Source organism: Herpailurus yagouaroundi, unplaced genomic scaffold, assembly GCF_014898765.1.
Source record: "Herpailurus yagouaroundi ecotype Mexico unplaced genomic scaffold, PumYag 100, whole genome shotgun sequence".
Classification (NCBI taxonomy): Eukaryota; Metazoa; Chordata; class Mammalia; order Carnivora; family Felidae; genus Herpailurus; species Herpailurus yagouaroundi.
In genome coordinates, this window is record NW_024412391.1 from 69722128 (window position 1) to 69741888 (window position 19761).

At 39.0% G+C, this 19761-nt stretch overlaps 1 protein-coding gene across 5 annotated transcripts in view; it reads left to right on the forward strand.

The window, feature by feature from the left end:
• Positions 1–19761, forward strand: part of ABCB4 (ATP binding cassette subfamily B member 4) — a 71500-nt gene that overhangs the window by 26807 nt on the left and 24932 nt on the right. For all 5 annotated transcript variants that reach the window (XM_040472759.1, XM_040472758.1, XM_040472757.1 and 2 more), the window contains 4 exons: positions 2286–2489; positions 2850–3020; positions 11142–11303; positions 17742–17918. In XM_040472759.1, coding sequence (XP_040328693.1) covers positions 2286–2489; positions 2850–3020; positions 11142–11303; positions 17742–17918 — 714 coding nt within the window. The remainder of the gene's footprint in view (positions 1–2285; positions 2490–2849; positions 3021–11141; positions 11304–17741; positions 17919–19761) is intronic.

Here is a 19761-nt window from a genome sequence, read left to right on the forward strand (position 1 = left end):
CCACAGTACATATTCAAATTTCCTCAGTTGTACCACCCTGAGGACATTGAGTTTACCTGATACTGAAATATAATTCAACAATTACGAAAACAGAAGATTACAAGTTACAAAGAAAAACAAAAAACATTAAAAGGCGCTGAGATAGAATAGAGATGGCAGAAATGAGTACAGAGTTTTAGGGTTCATGAATTATTTATTTAATTAATTTAATAAAATACACACTTTGGAAAAATCTGATATTACTAAGGAGGAACATAATCCTTTCCTCATTTGCTAAAGCTAACTCTAAATTGGCTCAAGTGTAAATATTTTTCTTTATTTTTTAAAAACAACCTAGTAAATCATGATCTGGTGGTCTGTGAATTCGAGCCATGGGTCGGGCTCTGTGCTGACAGCTCAGAGCCTGGAGCCTGCTTTGGAATTTGTGTCTCCCTCTCTCTTTGCCCCTCCCCCGCTCATGCTCTGTCTCTCTCTCTCTGTCAAAAATAAAAACATTAAAAAAAATTTTAAAACAACCTAGTAAAAGACTAACCATTAAAAATACACATTTGAAAATATCTTATCTTTTTTTAAATTTTTTTATTTTTTTTCAACGTTTATTTATTTTTGGGACAGAGAGAGACAGAGCATGAACGGGGGAGGGGCAGAGAGAGAGGGAGACACAGAATCGGAAACAGGCTCCAGGCTCTGAGCCATCTGAGCCATCAGCCCAGAGCCTGACACGGGGCTCAAACTCACGGACCGCGAGATCGTGACCTGGCTGAAGTCGGACGCTTAACCGACTGCGCCACCCAGGCACCCCGAAAATATCTTATCTTTGAAATTATTATTGGAATAGGGGCATCTGGCTGATTCAGCCTGAAGAGCATGAGACTTTTGATCTCAGTGTCATGAGTTCATGCCCCACGTTGGATGTAGACCCAAGTTAAAATTTTAAAAATTTTAAATAAAAAATAAAATAAAATAAAATAATTATTGGAGTAATATATAAACTTTAAATATACATGTCAACAGGAAAAAAACTTCAGAAATTTTGTAACTCAGAGATATTCAGTGTTTACATCATGATTTAACAATTTTCTTACTACTCAAATAATAAATGTCCAGTGGTATAGTTTTCATTTAATTTTTCCTAAATTTCTCTTCAGTAAAAAATCAGTAAAGCTTCAATAAAAGAAAGCAATACATAGAACTATGATTTATATATGATAAAACTATTATATTTAATATTTGAGAAATTTGGATCTATGGTAAGATATGAACATGAAAATCTTTGAGAATAAATATAATTATGCATTTGTAAAAAGTTTCAAGATATGTTCATTTATAAATAAATATAAAACAAAGCAATTATAAGGTACCGGCTTGCACTTATTAATTAAAAAAAAAAAAAGCAAAATGATAAAACTCAGAGGTAGTAAATTGTAAAAGAAAAAAAAAAGCAGATACAGTGCTGGCACTGTAAATTATTAAATTCTTTTTAGAGTGTTGCTTATGCAACCTTTACTCAGCAAATAATAAATACCCAACATATACCAGTCATTGCACAGGTAAGTAATTGTTATCAGAGAAAAAAAATAAATCATACTCTTTAGCCTGGTAACTCTCTACTTCTCCAGTGATTCTTCAGTGTTCCTTAAAAGAAGCCAAATGTCCAGCAGGTGGGAAATGCAGTAAATTATGGTATGTTACATATTGTAAAACATCATAATACCATCAAAATGATATGTACACTAAGTAAGTGGACATTTTAATCAAATTTAAATAGCAGTAAGCAAAAAATAATAGTATGCCCAAAATCTATAACCTATTATTGCTTATGGAGAATAATCCATCCATGAAAAAAACTGTATGTGTAAGATAACAAATATACTTTTTTAAATGTTTATTTAGTTTTGAGAGAGAGAGAGAGAGACAGAGAGAGCATGAGCAGGGGAGGGGCAGAGAAAGAGGGAGACAGAATCCAAAGCAGGCTCCAGGCTCTGAGCTGTCAGCACAAAGCCCGACGCGGGGCTCGAACTCAGGAACCGCGAGAACATGACCTGAGCCAAAGTCAGACACTCAACCAACTGAGCTACCCAGGCACCCCAGTAAGTATACTTTTTATTTTTATTTTTGCACATTGCTGTTTGTTTCTAATTCTCATTTATAACCATTTTTAACCACCACAGTAAGGTAAATAAGTTAAATGTTAGCTAAGACTTTTTGTAACAAATTAAAGAGTCTTGATGCTTTGGATGTCAGATGGATTTAAAATATTTAATGGAAATATTTCTGTCTTTCAGATTAACATAGATGGGCAGGATATTAGGACCTTTAATGTAAGGTATCTCAGGGAAATAATTGGAGTGGTGAGTCAGGAGCCAGTGCTATTTTCTACCACAATTGCTGAAAATATTCGTTATGGCCGTGGAAATGTCACCATGGATGAGATAAAGAAAGCTGTTAAAGAAGCCAACGCTTATGACTTTATCATGAAACTACCACAGGTAAAGACTTTGTTAATGCAGTTGCCCTTGAAATTAGAATTTGACTTCATGTGTCTGAGTTCTTTCTTCAAAGTTTAAGCTAATAATGTTTGAGATGTAAGGTTGTCCAACTTTGTTTAGGAAAATCCCTTAAATTATTCACTTGGGAGTATATGGACAGTCTGGTACATAAATCCTGTAAAATTTTATACAGAGTATATGTAAGTAGTTTTTTAGAATTCAGTATTCATTGATTTTATTGTAATTTAGGAGTCATTACAATAGTCGAAATGAAGCTCCGTGTTGCCTTGATGAATTTTAGACTCCATAGCTTTTTCTATTTAAAATACATCAGGAACTCCTCCATGTTTTCTGTTGTAGAAATTTGAAACCCTGGTTGGAGAGAGGGGGGCCCAACTGAGCGGTGGACAGAAACAGAGAATCGCCATCGCTCGGGCCCTGGTTCGCAACCCCAAGATCCTCCTGCTGGACGAGGCCACATCAGCCTTGGACACCGAAAGTGAAGCAGAGGTTCAGACGGCCCTGGATAAGGTCAGTCAACCCTGAACACCCGAAGGACCAGCAAACTGAAGCTTTATTGGAAATTCTTGCCAGTGCTTTGTGAGTCTAGATTGAAAAACATAAACATAAAGGCAAGTGAAGCTCTCTCCTGGGGTTTTATTGATTTCCCTTTTCTGTCAAGTCACATTGCAGAGGGAGGTAGATGGCCCATTAACTGGTGTGCTTTGACTGAAGTGCACAGAGCCCAAATCCAGGTCTATGCAGCGAGCCACGTAGCTTCGTTTACTTCCTGCACATAGGCTGTTGCTTTGATCAGAAAGTAGTTGTGTTAAAATGTGCAGAGAAAAATCTTGTTACCTAGATGCTGGTCCAGCTGAAAAACAGCTCAAAATACTTGCCTTGTTTTGTAGGCAGTAACATTATCTTTATTCAGGAAGGCGAAAGGAAGGCAAAAGGAAATAAAGTTCAATTTGTGTGTTTGTCTAAGCACATAAAGAAGCAATACATTTTAAGGATGCTGAGCTCATGTGCCCAGCTCAGGTATTTCTAAATCTCTCACTACCATTTTTAAAAGCGGAAACTTCACAGGAAGAACCTTATGTTGGGACACTCCTGTGATCAATGCTGATATCATCTGTACTAACAACACAGTATAATAACCAGAGTCAGAAGACACCTTATAAATGGGTTTCAAAAACATAAACATCACAAATATATTTGGCTTGAGAAAGTTTAATAATCAAATGTGCAAGTTACTGAACAGCTACTATCCAAACTACCTCTTGTAACTTTAGAGACAAGCTGTATGTATCTTATTTTCTCAGGAAAATTTCTACCTGAATCCTAAGTAAACACTGTGTGTGCTATAAACTGTGTTAATCAATGCTTCCCAGTTTATCAGATTAAACTGGCTTATCTCATATAATTTAATCTAATGATGATTAATGAGATTATAATTGTTCCTCACAAATTCTTGCACTGAATTATATTGCTTTCATGTATGTTAAGTCTCAATATTGACGAATCGAAATATATACATAGGAAACTAGTATTTGGTTGGTTAATCAGGCATGACTTAAAGCAGGAAATTATTTTTTTAATGCATATATTAAAACAAAAATTAGGGGCGCCTGGGTGGCTCAGTCGGTTGAGTGTCCGACTTCGGCTCAGGTCATGGTCTCACAGTTCGTGGGTTTGAGCCCTGCATCGGGCTCTGTGCTGACCGCTTGCTCAGAGCCTGGAGTCTGCTTCAGATTCTGTGTCTCCTACTCTCTCTGCTTCTCCCCCGTTCACGCTTTGTCTCACTCTGTTTCTCAAAAATAAATAAATGTAAAAAAAAAAAAATTAAAAAAAAAATTAACTTAAAATGGCATTTATCTGTTGACATGGACTTTTTTCAGGAAAAGTCAGGTAGGATAAGAAAGGTATTTATGGGGCAAAAAGTCCCATTCAGCCCTAGAGCCCAGGTCCCAATACTTTCTAGGATATAAGTATTCAATATATTAGCACTTTCTGTGCTAAAAGAACACAATTATTGGACATGTTATTTTTTTGTGATATGGATAATTTCAGAAAAATTGTAGTCTTGCAGGTTTTAATTCATAGTTGGACAAGTTACTTCATCAATTTTAGCAGTTTGTATTCTCTAGGCTTATGACCCACACTCCCCAGTTGATAAACTTTTAGGTTTTAAAAATAGCTGATAAATCACTCATAATTTTTTTAAATCCTCAAGAAAAGCCATTAGCAACTTTGGCGGGGGGTGCTGTTAAGAGCACAGGCTTTGGTGCTAGACAGGCTGAGGGTAGAGTCCTGGCTCTGTCCCTTTTCTAGCTGCATGACCTTGGTTGGGCAAATTAACTAACATCTCTAAGCCTAATCTACTGCAGACTTAATTAGGGAGGGGGGGAGAAATAATGTCATAGGATGATTGAAAAGATTAAATGAGTACTACATGTAAAGCTGTTAGCACATGTCTTGCACATGGGAAACACTTGGTTATGTTAGCTGATGCTATTATTATGGTGACTACCATTACCATGATTATTATTAACTTAGGTAACTGCTGAATTGGTGCCCTATTGCTGCATAACAAACCATCCCAAATTCATACCTAAAACAGTAGTTGTGTGGATTGGCTGGCTAGACCTGCTGTTTTCACCTGAGCATATGATTGCATTTACCTGAAAGGTTGACTTAGCTAAAACAGTCCAAGATGGTCTTACTCACATGGTGGCTGTCGGCTGGGCATCTCCTGTGACTTCTCATACTCATACTAATACTCACGCAGTAGGCTAGCCTGACTACCTTACATGGCGTTTTCAGGACACTGTACCCAGAGGCAGAAACCAGAAGACATCTAGAGGCTTAGCCTCCCGGACTTACACAGTGTCATTGGCATCATATTCTGTTGGTCACAGCAATTCACAAGGCAGCCCCAGACTGAAGGAGGAAATAGATTCCACTTCTTAATGGGTGAGCTGTAAAGAATCTTTGACTATATTAAATCTTCCACAGCACACCCTCTCTCACAATTATTTATATTTCTCCCATGTGCAAAATAAATTCACCTCTTCCCAATACCCTCAAAATTTTCATGCAGATATGAGCTCAGGTTCAAAGTCCAATATCTGAAGACCTGTATGTGGTCCAGATATGGATGAGTTCTTCACGTAAACCTCATCTTGATCCAGAGATCTGTGACTGAAAGAGACAAGTTTCTTCCACAGATACACCCAACATGTACTGTTGATTCAGGGATAAGATAATGGTAGTTGCTCTTGTTCAAAAATTAGAACAGGAAGCACATAGCAGTTACTGGTCCATACAATTCTGAATGCAGTCAGGTGCATGTAGCCAAATACCCCGCTGCTCCAGGGAAAAGGAGCGGTCCTTGATTAAGGCCCAGTTCTATCCCCAGTAGTGGAACATTCTGAGCTCTTAGATCCTCCCTCTGAGAAGTCTTTCCTTTTCAATAAGAAATGGCCTGTTGTCTGCCTCTGATCAGCTTTCTCAGTATGCTTTCTGCATATAGAAATTTGGGACCTACAGGCCTCTTCATATTTTGAATTTTCTCAGTCTCTTTCAGTCCAAGCTGATGAGTTCTCTTAAAAACTTAGTTTACTTGGAATCTGGCTATGGTTCACTCAAGCCTCCAAAGCCACATCTATAATTTTTTTTTTTTTTTTTTTTTTCAAAAATAAACTTCCCTCTACTTTGGGCTGTGAGTGAAGCTGCCATGAGAAAACCCTTACTTAAGAGTCTTAGAAACCCTTTTATGTAGAAACCCTTTTATGCAGGTGTGTACTAGACTGTACCTTAAATCTTTCAGAGATTTTAACAAAAAATCTTACACACTGATTTGATCTTTGGCTTCATTTCCCTAGATGGTTAACGATACACTTTCCAACCAAGCAGGTACTGGGTCTTCTATGTTTCCTCTAAATTCACCTTGCAAACCAAATAGCTCTTTCTTTAGCTCACCTTTCTCTTTCCATGCCTTATAAAATACAGCTATTGGAATCCAGTTGGCACTTTCAACATTCTATTTAGAGATCTCTGGAAACTAGATGTACAAGTTCAGTAGATAAAATAACTTTCTTCCAAGTGACTGCAGGAAACATTCTTAAGCAATTATTGCAACGTTGCATAATGCAGGTAACCCTCTTTCCAGGCTCCAATACCAATTCCCTTACTTTTCTCCTAGACTTTACTAACAGTATTTCTTTTTTTTAAATGTTTTTTAAAATTTATTTTTGAGAGAGAGAGAAAGAGAGAGCATGCACGCACACATGCATGAGTGGGGGAGGAACAGAGAGAAAGGGAGACACAGAATCTGAAGCAGACTCCAGGCTCTGAGTGGTCAGCACAGAGCCCAATGTGGGGCTCGAACCAAGCTGCGAGATCATGACCTGAGCCAAAGCGGACATTTAATCAACTGAGCCACCCAGGCGCCCTGTTACTAACAGTATTTCTGCATCAGTTGTTTTAAGCCAAAACTTAGTGAGGTGGCTGGTGTGGTTCCTCTTTTGGTTTACTTAGTCTCCCTCAGGCAGCTACTTCCAACCCAGAGTCAGCTGGGCTGCAACATTCAAGATAGCCTCACCCTTGTGCCTGGCAGTTAGTTGGTGATGGCTGTTGGCTGAGGCAGCTCAGTTCTTCCCATGAGGCTTCTTATCTTCCAGTAGATTAGACAGATTTCCTTTTATTATGTTTTCAAGGTAGCAAACACACAACTGTAAAGCCTTTTGAAGTCCAGATTCTGGAAATTGCACAAGTATCAATTCCTTCATATTCATTTGGTCAAAACAAGTCACAAGACCTGCCTGGAGTTGAGGAGATGGAGAAACAGACTTCCCCTCTGGATGGGAATGCCTGCAAAGTGTTTGTGGCCATGTTTAATGTACCATAGCTGCCATGAATAGTTTATAATCTACATAATCGACTCGATATTTTGCAAAATTACTAAGCTAATATATTTTGCAGACAATAAATTGTATCTTTAAAGGGGAAATCTTTTATCACTACACTCCCCTCAATGTTACAAGTCAGTCAGTTGGGCCAGTCATTCTAAGGTATAAACTACATTTTAACAATGAAAAATTGAATTTTGCAGTTCATTATCTTTCCTCTGAGGAGCGTAAGGATATAGCACTATTTCATCTATTGTGATTCTTTCCTGATTACCTATCCTGTAAGAATATTTTCCTCTTATGGATCGTTTCTGCATTTATCAGTACCTCACGTGTGGCACCACCTTACTGTAGTTATTTATTTAGTTATTTATTTATATGCCTTCTCTTTCCTGGAAAGAATAAATTCTCTAAGAAGCAGAATTACTGAATTGTTCGTGTTTATATCTTTTTTTAAAGTACGCTCTATCCCAGACTTGAACTCAGGACCCTGAGATCAAGAATCACATGCTCTACCAACTGAGCCAGCTGGGCACACCTATGTTTATATCTTTTTAACAATCGCTGCCTTGCACATACTAGACCCTAAATAAATATTGACTGAATTGATTACTGTGATCCAGCTCATTGAAATCATACATGACTACGTAAAAAGAATTTAATGACGACATCAGCTTTTGACTCAATGACTATTTATCAAAACATACAACAGGTTCTTCAATATAAGATCTTAAAGAATACAAATGTAGATTTATTATTTTGATTTTTTAAAGAAAGTCAATAACCACAAGATTTTATACCTACATGACTCTCCTACTCACAGTGTTACCATACTGGAGGGGCAAGAGAAAAATAAAAAATAGCTTTCATGTGATTTTTATCAAATGACTCCAAAGGTTTCACTTTATATACCTCCCCCACCTCTTTTTTTTCCTCAGAAGTTCCAGAAAGGTTAATGGATCAGTACTCCCTTTGTTTGGGCCTGCCTTTCATCCCTGCACATCCAAAATTAGCAGAAGGTCCAAATTTCTTAATAGTTGGTGTCCTTGAATCTTGGATATTTATTTGCCAGTGTTTTTTCATCACTGGAACATCTGATAACTCTGAAAAGAAATCTCTTTGTGTCAAATCTCTATTCTGGCCAAGATTTTTTGGTCAAGGGTGACAGTTGCTAACTTTTAAATTCACCAACATATCCTTTGTTTCTCTTGAACACCAATCATTTACTCATAAGTCTGTTTGTAATTCCTCTGGGTTTGTTTTTTTTTTTTAGTGTTGACATAGTATCAACCTATTATTAGCATAATGTTAACATAATCACTGTTAGCAATTTACACATCACTATTTTTAGTATCATGAATATGATTAGACTGATCAAGTTATTTCCTGTGCGCCTTGCCACACATGGACTGAGCCGTGCAACTTCCACATCAGTAACTATTTTTGAATGCCTCTTTGGGACCTATGTACTAAAAAATCAGACAGTCTTAAATGTCCAATAGAGCAATGCTCTAGTCTCTGTCTTTTCCTATGGTTTAACTCTTTTATACTTATTTAAACACAGTTGAAGGTGGTTATTTTAGTGTAAGGATGGAAGGAGAAAGACCCCCTTTTTTTTTTTCCAGGAGCCTACACATATGGCTCAATACCATTCTTTTGTATATTCCACCTTTCCCCTTCTGATAGACAATGCCATATTTATCAGACATTAATTCTTAAATGTTTTATGTCTATTTCTGGACCCTCTATTTTGTTTTATTGATCAAGTTGCCTATTCATGTGATACTGTCCCCTGGATTTTATTAATTTAATTGCTATAGCTTTTAATGGTGTAATATTTGGTGGAGGTATTTCCCTCTCACTAACTTCTTTTCCAGAATTTTCATGGCTGCTCTTTTTTTAAATTGAGATATAATTCATATACGATGAGGTTCTCCCTTTTGAAATGTACAACTCAGTGGTTTTTTAACATATTCACTACATTTTGCAACCATCACCATTATCTAATTGCTGAAGATTTTCATCATCCCCATAGGAAACCTTGTACCCATTAGCAGTCACTCTCCACTCCATACTCACCCCAGCCCTTGGCAACCACTAATCTACTTTCTGCCTCTATGGGTTTGCCTAAGTTTGATTTTTCATATAAATGGAATCATACAATGCCTAGTCTTTTGTGACTGGTTTCATTCATTTAGCGTAATGTTTTCTTTCTTTTCCCTAATTTTTATTTAAATTCTAGTTAGTTAACATGTAGTGTAATATTGGTTTCAGGAGTAGAATTTAGTGATTCCTCACTTACATACAATACCCAGTGCTCGTCACAACAAGTGCCCTCCTTAATACCTATCACCCATTTGTCCCATTCCCTACCCACCTCCCTTCATCAACCTCAGTTTGTTCTGAATCATTAAAAGCCTCTTATGATTTGCTTCCCTCTCTTTTTTCTTTTTTTCTCTTCCCATATGTTCATCTGTTTTGTTTCCTAAATTCCACATATGAGTAAAATCAAATGGTATTTTTCTTTTTCTGATTGACTTACTTCACTTAGCATAATGCACTTTAGCTCTATGCATGTCATTGCAAATGGCAAGATTTTATTCTTTTTGATGGTTGAGTAATATTCCATTATATGTATTCACCACATCTTCTTTATCCATTCATCAGTCAATGGAGACTTGGGCTCTCTCCATAGTTTGGCTATAACTGATATTAGCATAATGTTTTCAAAGTGCATCCATACTCAAACATGCATCAGAATATCTTTCCTTTTTATGGGCCAATAATATTCCATTGTATGAATGTACTTCATTGTGTTTATCCTTCGATCAACTGATGAACACATGGATTACTCCCACTTTTTGATTATTATGAATCTAGGCTGTCGTTTTAATTTGTATTTTTAACTACTTAGGTGAATTAAGCTGGACTCCAATAACCATCCTAATGATGTGGTTTTATTGCCTCAGAATAGAAGTGGTCGTAAGAAGCTGTTATCTTAATAGAGTTAAAGAGAATCAAAAAGAATAACCTTTATTAATGACATAACATGAATAATTTGATGAGCGTTTTCCAGGATTTAAATGCCCACTGATAAACCCACCAAGCCAACATGTGAGTTCACTGAACTACCTACTGGGGTGATTTGTAGATTTTAGCTTGGGGCTAGATGGGGGCACTTGTTAAAAAGCAGTTATGGGTCCCACTCTGGAGATAGTGATGCAGATGGTCTTTGAACTATAATTTAAACTGTCCTCATCTCGAACTACATTTTCACCTAAACTGCCTGCATGGAGCCCATCAGAATTATAATTGAAATCAGGCACTTCAGAAGAAACCCTAGAGAAGAACCCCAGAGAAGGCTGCATTTGACAATAATTCCAACATGTTGCTGCTAAAGAGCTAGCGTACCATATAACTGGCAAGATAGGCTCCCCAGACAAATGTAAAAACACTTGAGAAAGGTCATGCCTTTTCTTGTTTTGCTTTGGTAAGCCTGCACGGTGAGCTTGCAGAATTATCCATCCTTATACTGGAATGGTTGGCCTCCTTTCTGGTCCAGAACTCAAGTGTCCCTGTGACCTTTCATAGATAAGGATGCCTGTGAGCCCTAATCACACTGGGTAAGCTACTCTCATCCACCGCAAACACAGGCATCCAAATGCTTGACTGTGTGTGCTACTGACAGTATATCGACAGTGTGACCCTGCCGCACCACGTCTGTCCTTCTCCCTTTTAGGCCAGAGAAGGCCGGACCACCATTGTGATAGCCCATCGACTGTCTACAATCCGAAATGCAGATGTCATCGCCGGCTTTGAGGATGGTGTCATTGTGGAACAAGGAAGCCACGGGGAGCTGATGAAGAAGGAAGGGGTGTACTTCAAGCTTGTTAACATGCAGGTATGTGTTCCCCAGGATATGTTTTTGCTTCTCAATACAGTATTCTTTATATTAGTAAAATATTGGGCAGCTAATGACATGCTGAGAAATATAAAACTTCAGGAAGATACCTAAAATGTGCATCTGAGACTTCAATTCAGAATCAGCAAAAGAATCCTGCCTGGAAGGGAGAAAGGTGAGGGAGGAGAAAAATGTCAAAAACATTTTGCATTTATTCTTCAGGACAGAGACCCTTAGTTTCCTGGGGAATGTGTTCAAACTTGCAGGTCTTTTCCACCGTAAGATTAGGGACCATCGGAGAAGTGGTAGGAGTGAGGGGGCAATGCCAGGATCTCTAATGGTGGGAGGAGGGCCTTTGTGATTTTGAAACGCTTCCTAGAAGATCCTAACAAAACCGACAGCAAGATTCATGACTCTAGGAAGTGAATAGTTTTGTCTTCTTTGTAAAAAAATCATGCGCTGTAGCTCCTAAAACAGGTAATATTGATAATTATTTATTTGTATTATCCTTGTATTGTGTTCACTTGTGCACTTTGCAAAATAAATAATCTGTAAGTATTTTTCTATAAATATAATTCTTAGACCAAGCAAATGTATATACTTCTATAAATATAACTGTAATTAGTATGGTCATGGACTTTTTTGTTGTTTTTCTTTTCCATTAACATTTCAGATACAGATCATCTGGATCCTAACATTTTAATGGGTGCTCGGCAGTCCATTATATTAATATGTAATGAATTGCTTAGTCATTTTTCTAAAGTTGAATACTTGGTTTATTTCCAGTATTTCTGTATTCTAAATACATGTTTCTTCCTCTATCCAAAAGTAGAGTGTTCCTATGAAACCTTTCATAAGCCAAAATGGCGTAAAGCTTGGGGCACCTAGGTGGCTCAGTTGGTTAAGCATCTGACTTCAACTTGGGTCATGATCTTGTGGCTCGTGAATTTGGGCCCTGCATTGGGGTCTGTGCTGACAGCTCAGAGTCTAAAGCCTGCTGTGGATTGTGTGTCTCCCTCTCTCTGCCCCTCCCCTGCTTGCACTCTGTGTGTGTCTCTCCCTCTCTCTCTCAAAAATAAATATTTTTTAAAAATGGCATAAAGCAAAGAAGCAATTAGCATTAATTTACATAGAAAAATTTTTGAGCATTCCCGGACCGTCCAAATTAACCTCTCTTAGGCTTTTCTGATACCTTAGGCTATACCTTGCTAACAGATGCACAGAAGAAATCAAGATACAGCACAGATGCTCGCAGATACAGTTCAAAGCTCTGACGGCAGTCAGAGTGGCTAAAATGAACAAATCAGGAGACTATAGATGCTGGAGAGGATGTGGAGAAACGGGAACCCTCTTGCACTGTTGGTGGGAATGCAAACTGGTGCAGCCACTCTGGAAAACAGTGTGGAGGTTCCTCAAAAAATTAAAAATAGACCTACCCTATGGCCCAGCAATAGCACTGCTAGGAATTTACCCAAGGGATACAGGAGTGCTGATGAACAGGGGCACTTGTACCCCAATGTTTGTAGCAGCACTCTCAACAATAGCCAAATTATGGAAAGAGCCTAAATGTCCATCAACTGATGAATGGATAAAGAAATTGTGGTTTATATACACAATGGAATACTACGTGGCAATGAGAAAAAATGAAATCTGGCCTTTTGTAGCAACGTGGATGGAACTGGAGAGTGTGATGCTAAGTGAAATAAGCCATACAGAGAAAGACAGATACCATATGGTTTCACTCTTATGTGGATCCTGAGAAACTTAACAGGAACCCATGGGGGAGGGGAAGGAAAAATAAAAAGAGAGGGAGGGAGCCAAACCATAAGAGATTCTTAAAAACTGAGAATAAAAATAACTGAGGGTTGATGACAGGTGGGAGGGAGGAGGGGGTAGGCAATGGGTATTGAGGATGGCACCTGTTAGAATGAACACTGGGTATTGTATGGAAACCAATTTGACAACAAATTTCATATTAAAATAAATAAATGAATTAATTTTAAAAAAAGCTCTGGCGGCTTGTTGCTGAAATGCTGAGTGTAGTTCTGGGGAAAGAGCTTGGCGGGGCCGCTGTCCATGCCCAGGGGCACTGCCTCTCTGGCAGCGGCTACGAAACAAATGCTGATCGCTGTTTTCACTTTTCACCTTTCTTCCTAAGAGCAAAAATTCTCTTCATATTTCGTTTTGCTAGTGTCAACAGGTACTAATGTAGATCTTTCATAAAAATGAAGTAGCATAATGCTGATGTTCAAAAAGCAGGGGATACCTATACTGTCCCTTGGAAACATGGTACTAAAAATGTTAAGTCAAAAATTGGCTTTACCTTTTGACAAGTCACTTCTCTGAGCCTCAGTTTCCACATTTAAAATACTAACTCTGGGGCACCTGAGTGGCTCAGTCAGTTAAGCATCCGACTCTTGATTTTGGCAAAGGTCATGATCTCATGGTTCAAGAAATCAAGCCCTGCATGGAGCTCTGTGCTGATGGAAAGGAGCCTGCTTGGGATTCTCTCTCTCTCTCTCTCTCTCTCTCTCTCTCTCTCCCCCTCTCCCTCTATGCACCTCCCCCACTTACTCATGCTCTTTGTTTTTCTCTCTTTCTCAAAATACATAAATAAACACTTAAAAAGTACTAAATCTACCATGCAAGTTTGTTATAAGGTTAAGAAATAAGCAACTGATTATACTAAAAAACAACAACAACAACAAAAACAACTTCAAAAGAGTTGCTCTTATGGTATGCGAATTGTTTTAGTAAAACTGTAGGTTTTTAAAAAGAAGCACTCAGGGGGTGCCTGGGTGGCTCAGTCCATTAAGCATCCCACTTTGGTTCAGGTCATGATCTTACGGTTTGTGGGTTTGAGCCCCGCATCAGGCTCTGTGCTGACAGCTTGGAGACTGGAGCCTGCTTCAGATTCTGTGTCTCCTTCTCTCTCTGCCCCTCCCCAACTTGTGCTGTGTCTATGTCTATCAAAAAATAAGTAAATGTAAAAAAAAATTTGAAAAGAAGCACTCGGGGTGCCTGGGTGGCTCAGTCGGTTAAGCGTCCGACTTTGGCTCAGGTCACGATCTCGCGGTTCGTGGGTTCGAGCCCCACATCAGGCTCTGTGCTGACAGCTCAGAGCCTGGAGCCCGTTTCAGATTCTGTGTTTCCTTCTCTCTCTGACCCTCCCCGATTCATGTTCTGTCTCTCTCTGTCTCAAAAATAAATAAACGTTAAAAAAAATTAGAAAAAAAAAAAAGCACTCAACACAAAATAGATGCACGATAAATAATAGTTGCTGAAATTTAAAAGTCCTCAAAGTAAAAATACCAAATGAAATGATAGAAAGTATTAAACCTCTTGCCACAACTTGCCAGAGAATGTTTTCCAGCAGAATGGGAGTAAATTTTACTAACTGCCTCTCTTTATATGTCCTAGCCATCACAGGGTCTTTATCATTTCCCTAATTTAAAAAATATGAATAATGTTCCTTTAATTCAGTTTTAGTTTTCATTGTATTAATGGGTACTAAGGCTGTGCGGTTTTGCCTGTGAAGACACCTTACATCCTCAAAAGAGGTGGCCACTTTCTCCCCTGTCTGGCCTGCGTCTGTGCTCCTAAAAGAATGACCTTCCATTCCCACTGGCACTTAGGCTGGGAGGCCGCCGGGGGGTAAGGACAGCTCTGACCTTTCTCTAGGTATTCCGTAACTTTTTGTTCCTGGGAGAAGTTGTACAGTGAAAGATGGAACGGTGTCGTGTGATAGACAAGGCCTGTCACCAACTAGGCAGTGGTTTCAGCAAGTCATTGCGTTTTGGCGCCCTCGGTTGTTAAATGAGTGGAGTGTGCACTAAGATGACCGCTATTTCCACTGGCTCTGGCATTCCGTGATTCTTAGCCCCTTTGAACTTCTTGTCTTGGTACCCTCGCATTTCTCATTTCTGGTGTAGGCTTTACTTAACCATTTATTTGCTGGTGCTGTTGCAGAGATGGAGGAAAGAGCCGCAGTGGGCCTGAGTGTTCGCTAAATGCTCAAACTAACGTGTTTCTTTTTTTTCCAAAGCCCAACCTAGTGTTAATAAAAACCTGGTCTTGGTTATGTTTCTAAGTAGAATAGTCACTGCTTTTTCATTAGTTGGATTATTGGCTCTTAGTTGTTTCTTTTGTTTAAAAAAATTTTTTTAACGTTTATTTAATTTTGACAGACAGAGCATGAGTTGGGGTGGGGGGGGGGGAGGCACACAGAGAGAGGGAGACACACAATCTGAAGCAGGCTCCAGGCTCTGAGTTGTCAGCACAGAGCCTGACACGGGGTTCAAACCCACAGAGGTTGGTTAGATCATGACCTGTGAGCCAAAGTCAGATGCTTAACCGACTGAGCCACCCAGGTGCCCCAGTTGTTTCTGTTACATGTATACTAACTTTTTCCTGATTATAAGTGTAATGCACTCTTATTTTTAAAAATTGAAGCTTAAAAAAAAAAAATCCAAACATGAATACCTTTGAAACTTGAAAGACTCACCGTAATCCAAACCCCTGTTGATAATCACTAGCAGCCATTTAGTATATATTTTTCATCTTTGCTAGCCTGAAAGAGCTAAACAGGATTTCCAGATTTCTTTAATTTTCATGAGATTGAGCCTCTTTTCACATGTTCAGTGGCCATTTGTGTTTTTTCTTACATTAAAGTGTTCCTATTTTAGGCCATTTTTCTGTTGGGTTGTTCATGACATTCTTGTTGACTTCTAAGAACTCCTTGCATGAAAAGGAATTATACTCCTGCATGTATTGGAAATGTTTTTCCTGCTTTGCTATTTCAGTTTCACTATGTAGTTTGTTTAGCTACCATAAAAAAGATTTAAAACTGTATGTAGTTATATTATCATTTTTTTTCTCTTCACGTCTTCAGGATTTGGAGTTGTTCTTAGGATATTCATCGTATTTTCTTTCAACATTTATTGTTTTGCTTTGATAATTAAATATTTAAAACAGCTAAAATACATTCAGGTGTAAGAAATAAGGGCTAGTGGTTTTAAACGTATGCGTCTCATCACCTGGCAGAAAGTAGCCATCTTGAGTTTGGAGCTCAGTGACCTCAGCACCCACCAAATGAGGGCTTCAGGTAGGACACAGAAAAACGTATTACAGGAGAGAGAGAGGGATTGTTCATTTGGTCATAGAAGGCTAAAATCATAATGGGCTTATTGGGAGAACTGTCTGTTGAGGTGGACCCTTTGGTAGCATGGAGATGACAAAAAGAGGAAAAGAAAATGCCTTCATCAGTGGTAGTCCAGGCCATGAGCTAGAACTTGGGGGAGCCAGGCCTGAGCATGTGGTGAACCTGTGGAAGACTTTTGAGCTGGGATGTGATTTGAGCAGAACCGCCCTGTAGAGAAAAGAATCTGGTACCAGTGTGGGAGTGGATGGTAGCGAGGATGCAGGGATCAGTTACAAGGCCAAGGCTTTAGGTTCGTTTGGGTTAGGAGATGGTATAAAACAGTTCTAGTTATAAGCAAGTAAGGAAGTCCACCAAGCAGAACATATCACTGCAATGTGGTTCCAGGCACATGGGTGATATTTTGTCAGGTATCAAAAGCACAACTGGAAAGCTAGGATCACATTATATGCAGAGCTCAAGATAGGCCACTGTAGGTGCAGTAAGGCACAGTCATCGGATTGGATTTGGGGACGGGACCTGAAGATGAGCAAGAACAAGACAGACAATACTATAATAACTCAGGCCCTGTATAACCCATTAAGATGTGCACTTGAACATGGAGAAAGCAAATGGAGAACCAGACTCAGATTCCCACAAGGTTGGCTTGATGTTCTTCGTCATTCATTGAGCTAGAGGTCCTTAAGTTACCTTTAGCTTGGTCCCTTTAAGGAGAGAATTGATCCCATGCAGGCAGTGAGGCTTAGCCTGCAAGTGAGGTCACCTGTGATGACGTGAGTCTGAGCGGGACACAAGGAAGAAAATGATTACAGTCAGCTAGTCAAGGAAAGCAGTTTAATTGCCTCCCATGGGGAGTGACCCAGCTTTTCTTTGTAGCTTTAAAAATGAGCCCTTGGTAATGTTTCTATTTATTCTTTTCCCCTTTGGTGGTGGTCATGCCCTGGACCCTGCATTCTTGCATGTTGACAGAACTCCTATATACCTGCCGGATGATGAAAATTTGGCCTTTTAATTTTGGGGAAACACTTTGATACTCCAATATTTATATTGTTCAAATTGAGTTTAACCTTTCTGTCCTTTTTAACCTTGAACACAACTTCTGTGTGTTGTAACACCTCTTTACAGTTTTCAAGCTAACCTTGATTGAAAAGCTGTTAGAGAATCTTAAAGTCATGACACATGTAATATTCACCGTGACTCCATGGCTCTAAACATGGAGGTTATCTCCCTTTGGGGACACGCACACATGTGCACAACTTAACATTTTGTTCTTCTTTCAGACATCAGGAAATCAGATGGAGTCAGGAGAATTTGATGTGGAACTAAGTAATGAAAAGGCTGCCATAGGAATGGCCCCCAATGGCTGGACATCCCGCATATTTAGGAATTCCACCCATAAAAGCCTTAGGAATTCACGAAAGTATCAGAATGGCCTTGATGTGGAAATCAAAGAACTCGTAAGTTGCTTTTCACTTAAATTAAATCTTTTGTGATGTAGTTTGGCTGTTGAAATTCTTATCCTTGCAAGTATATTGCAGGCACAGATGATTCCTACTGTGAATTATACCCTTCCTGGAAAAAAGGAAATTGCAACTTTTAAATGTATTGGACAATGAATTGAAATCAATTCCAATTAAAAGTGGACTTCTGGTAGATCCAGATACACAGTCTGTGTTTCGATGATTAAAAAGATTCTCCATTCATCTTTGAGATCCAGAGATAAAGCTAGTCTAAAGTAAAAGGCTCCGATATTTGCATTCTGTTAACGGACAATTACCTCTCATGGCCTGGGCTGAAAAAGCCAGAATAACATCCATTTAAATAAAGTAAGACTCTGCATTTTTCTTTGACATAAAGAAGCCTTAGTGGTGAGAAACCCAAGGCTAGCATGGTCGTGGCTCTACAGTTCCCTTGGGCTCAGGCTCCTTTCATCCTTATCTTCACTGTCCTTGCCTGTGACTTGCACCCATGTGACCTAAAAGGGCCCCTGAAGCTCCAGCTGTAACATGTTTATTCCCAACAGCAGGAGGAAACAGATTTTCCACAAGTTCCATACAATGCTTTTATTTATATCATTGGCTGTAACTTCATCCCACAGCCATACCTAGCTACAAGGGAGGGTAAGAAATTGGATCTTTTTACTGTATGCTATTACCACTCTGAATTGGATTGGAATTCTCTTACTAAAAGAAGGGGAGAATGTTCAGAAATAGCAAAAATTGTATGTTCTTTAACACTTCTCACCTGAAGACCTGTGATATCATTAATTCAAGTCAACAGAAACTTTTGTAATCGAGGGGAAATCCATTCCAAGAAAATATAGTTTCTTATTTCAAGAGATTGTTTGAAAACACATTACTTGATAAAGGTTGAGTTTATTTTTACTCTTGTCTTAGCCTTAAGAAACTAATCGTACTGAGAGTTCGCTGCATCTGTTTTTCTCTGCCCACAACATTACTTACTGCAGAAATTACAAGGGCTCCCTTAGAGGTCTTAATCTTGGTATATTTATGAAAAGGAGAGTAACAATCATACTGTTGTGAATTTGCATTATCTGAAGTAATATAAATACTCCCCATCTTTTGGCTATGGAAGTTTCCAGTTTTTTCTCATTTATCTTAAGAGCTGTGCTGCTAAGTCTTTACAGTCTGGTATTTCAGAGGACCACTTGAAGGGAAATGCACTTCCCTTGAAGAATTGCACAGAGAAGAGGGGAAGGCAGAAAATGCCACAGTCAACAAATTGTCACAAGTACCATCAGAGAGGGTTTGACAGTGTGCCCAAGGAGAGGGAGGAATTAAGTGTGATGAGAGGGACCTGGGGACACCTGTTTGTGTGTGTTGTGTTGAAGAACAGTCTGAGTAAAGGCTCATTTATCAGGCTGGAGACCAGGTCTTAGAGATAATGCTAACTATTGGGGGGGGGGGAGGTAAAATAAAACAGAAAATGGGTGCTTGAAAAATGAAAGCTGAGTAGAATCTACCCCTATGTTCTATGTTTCATAGAGACCCAAACATGGGGCTCTGCAGTGGCTCAGTCAGTTAAGCATCCGACTTCGGCTCAGGTCATGATCTCACGGTTCATGGGTTCAAGCCCCACGTAAGGCGCTGTGCTGACAGCTCAGAGCCTGGAGCCTGCTTCAGATTCTGTCTCTCTCTCTCTCTCTCTCTCTCTCTCTCTGCCCTCCCCCACTTGCACTCTATCTCTCTCTCTCTCTCTCAAAAATAAACATTAAAACAACAAAACATAGAGTCCCAAACATGAACTATTTAAATGACCATAAGGCTATGGGATTCCATG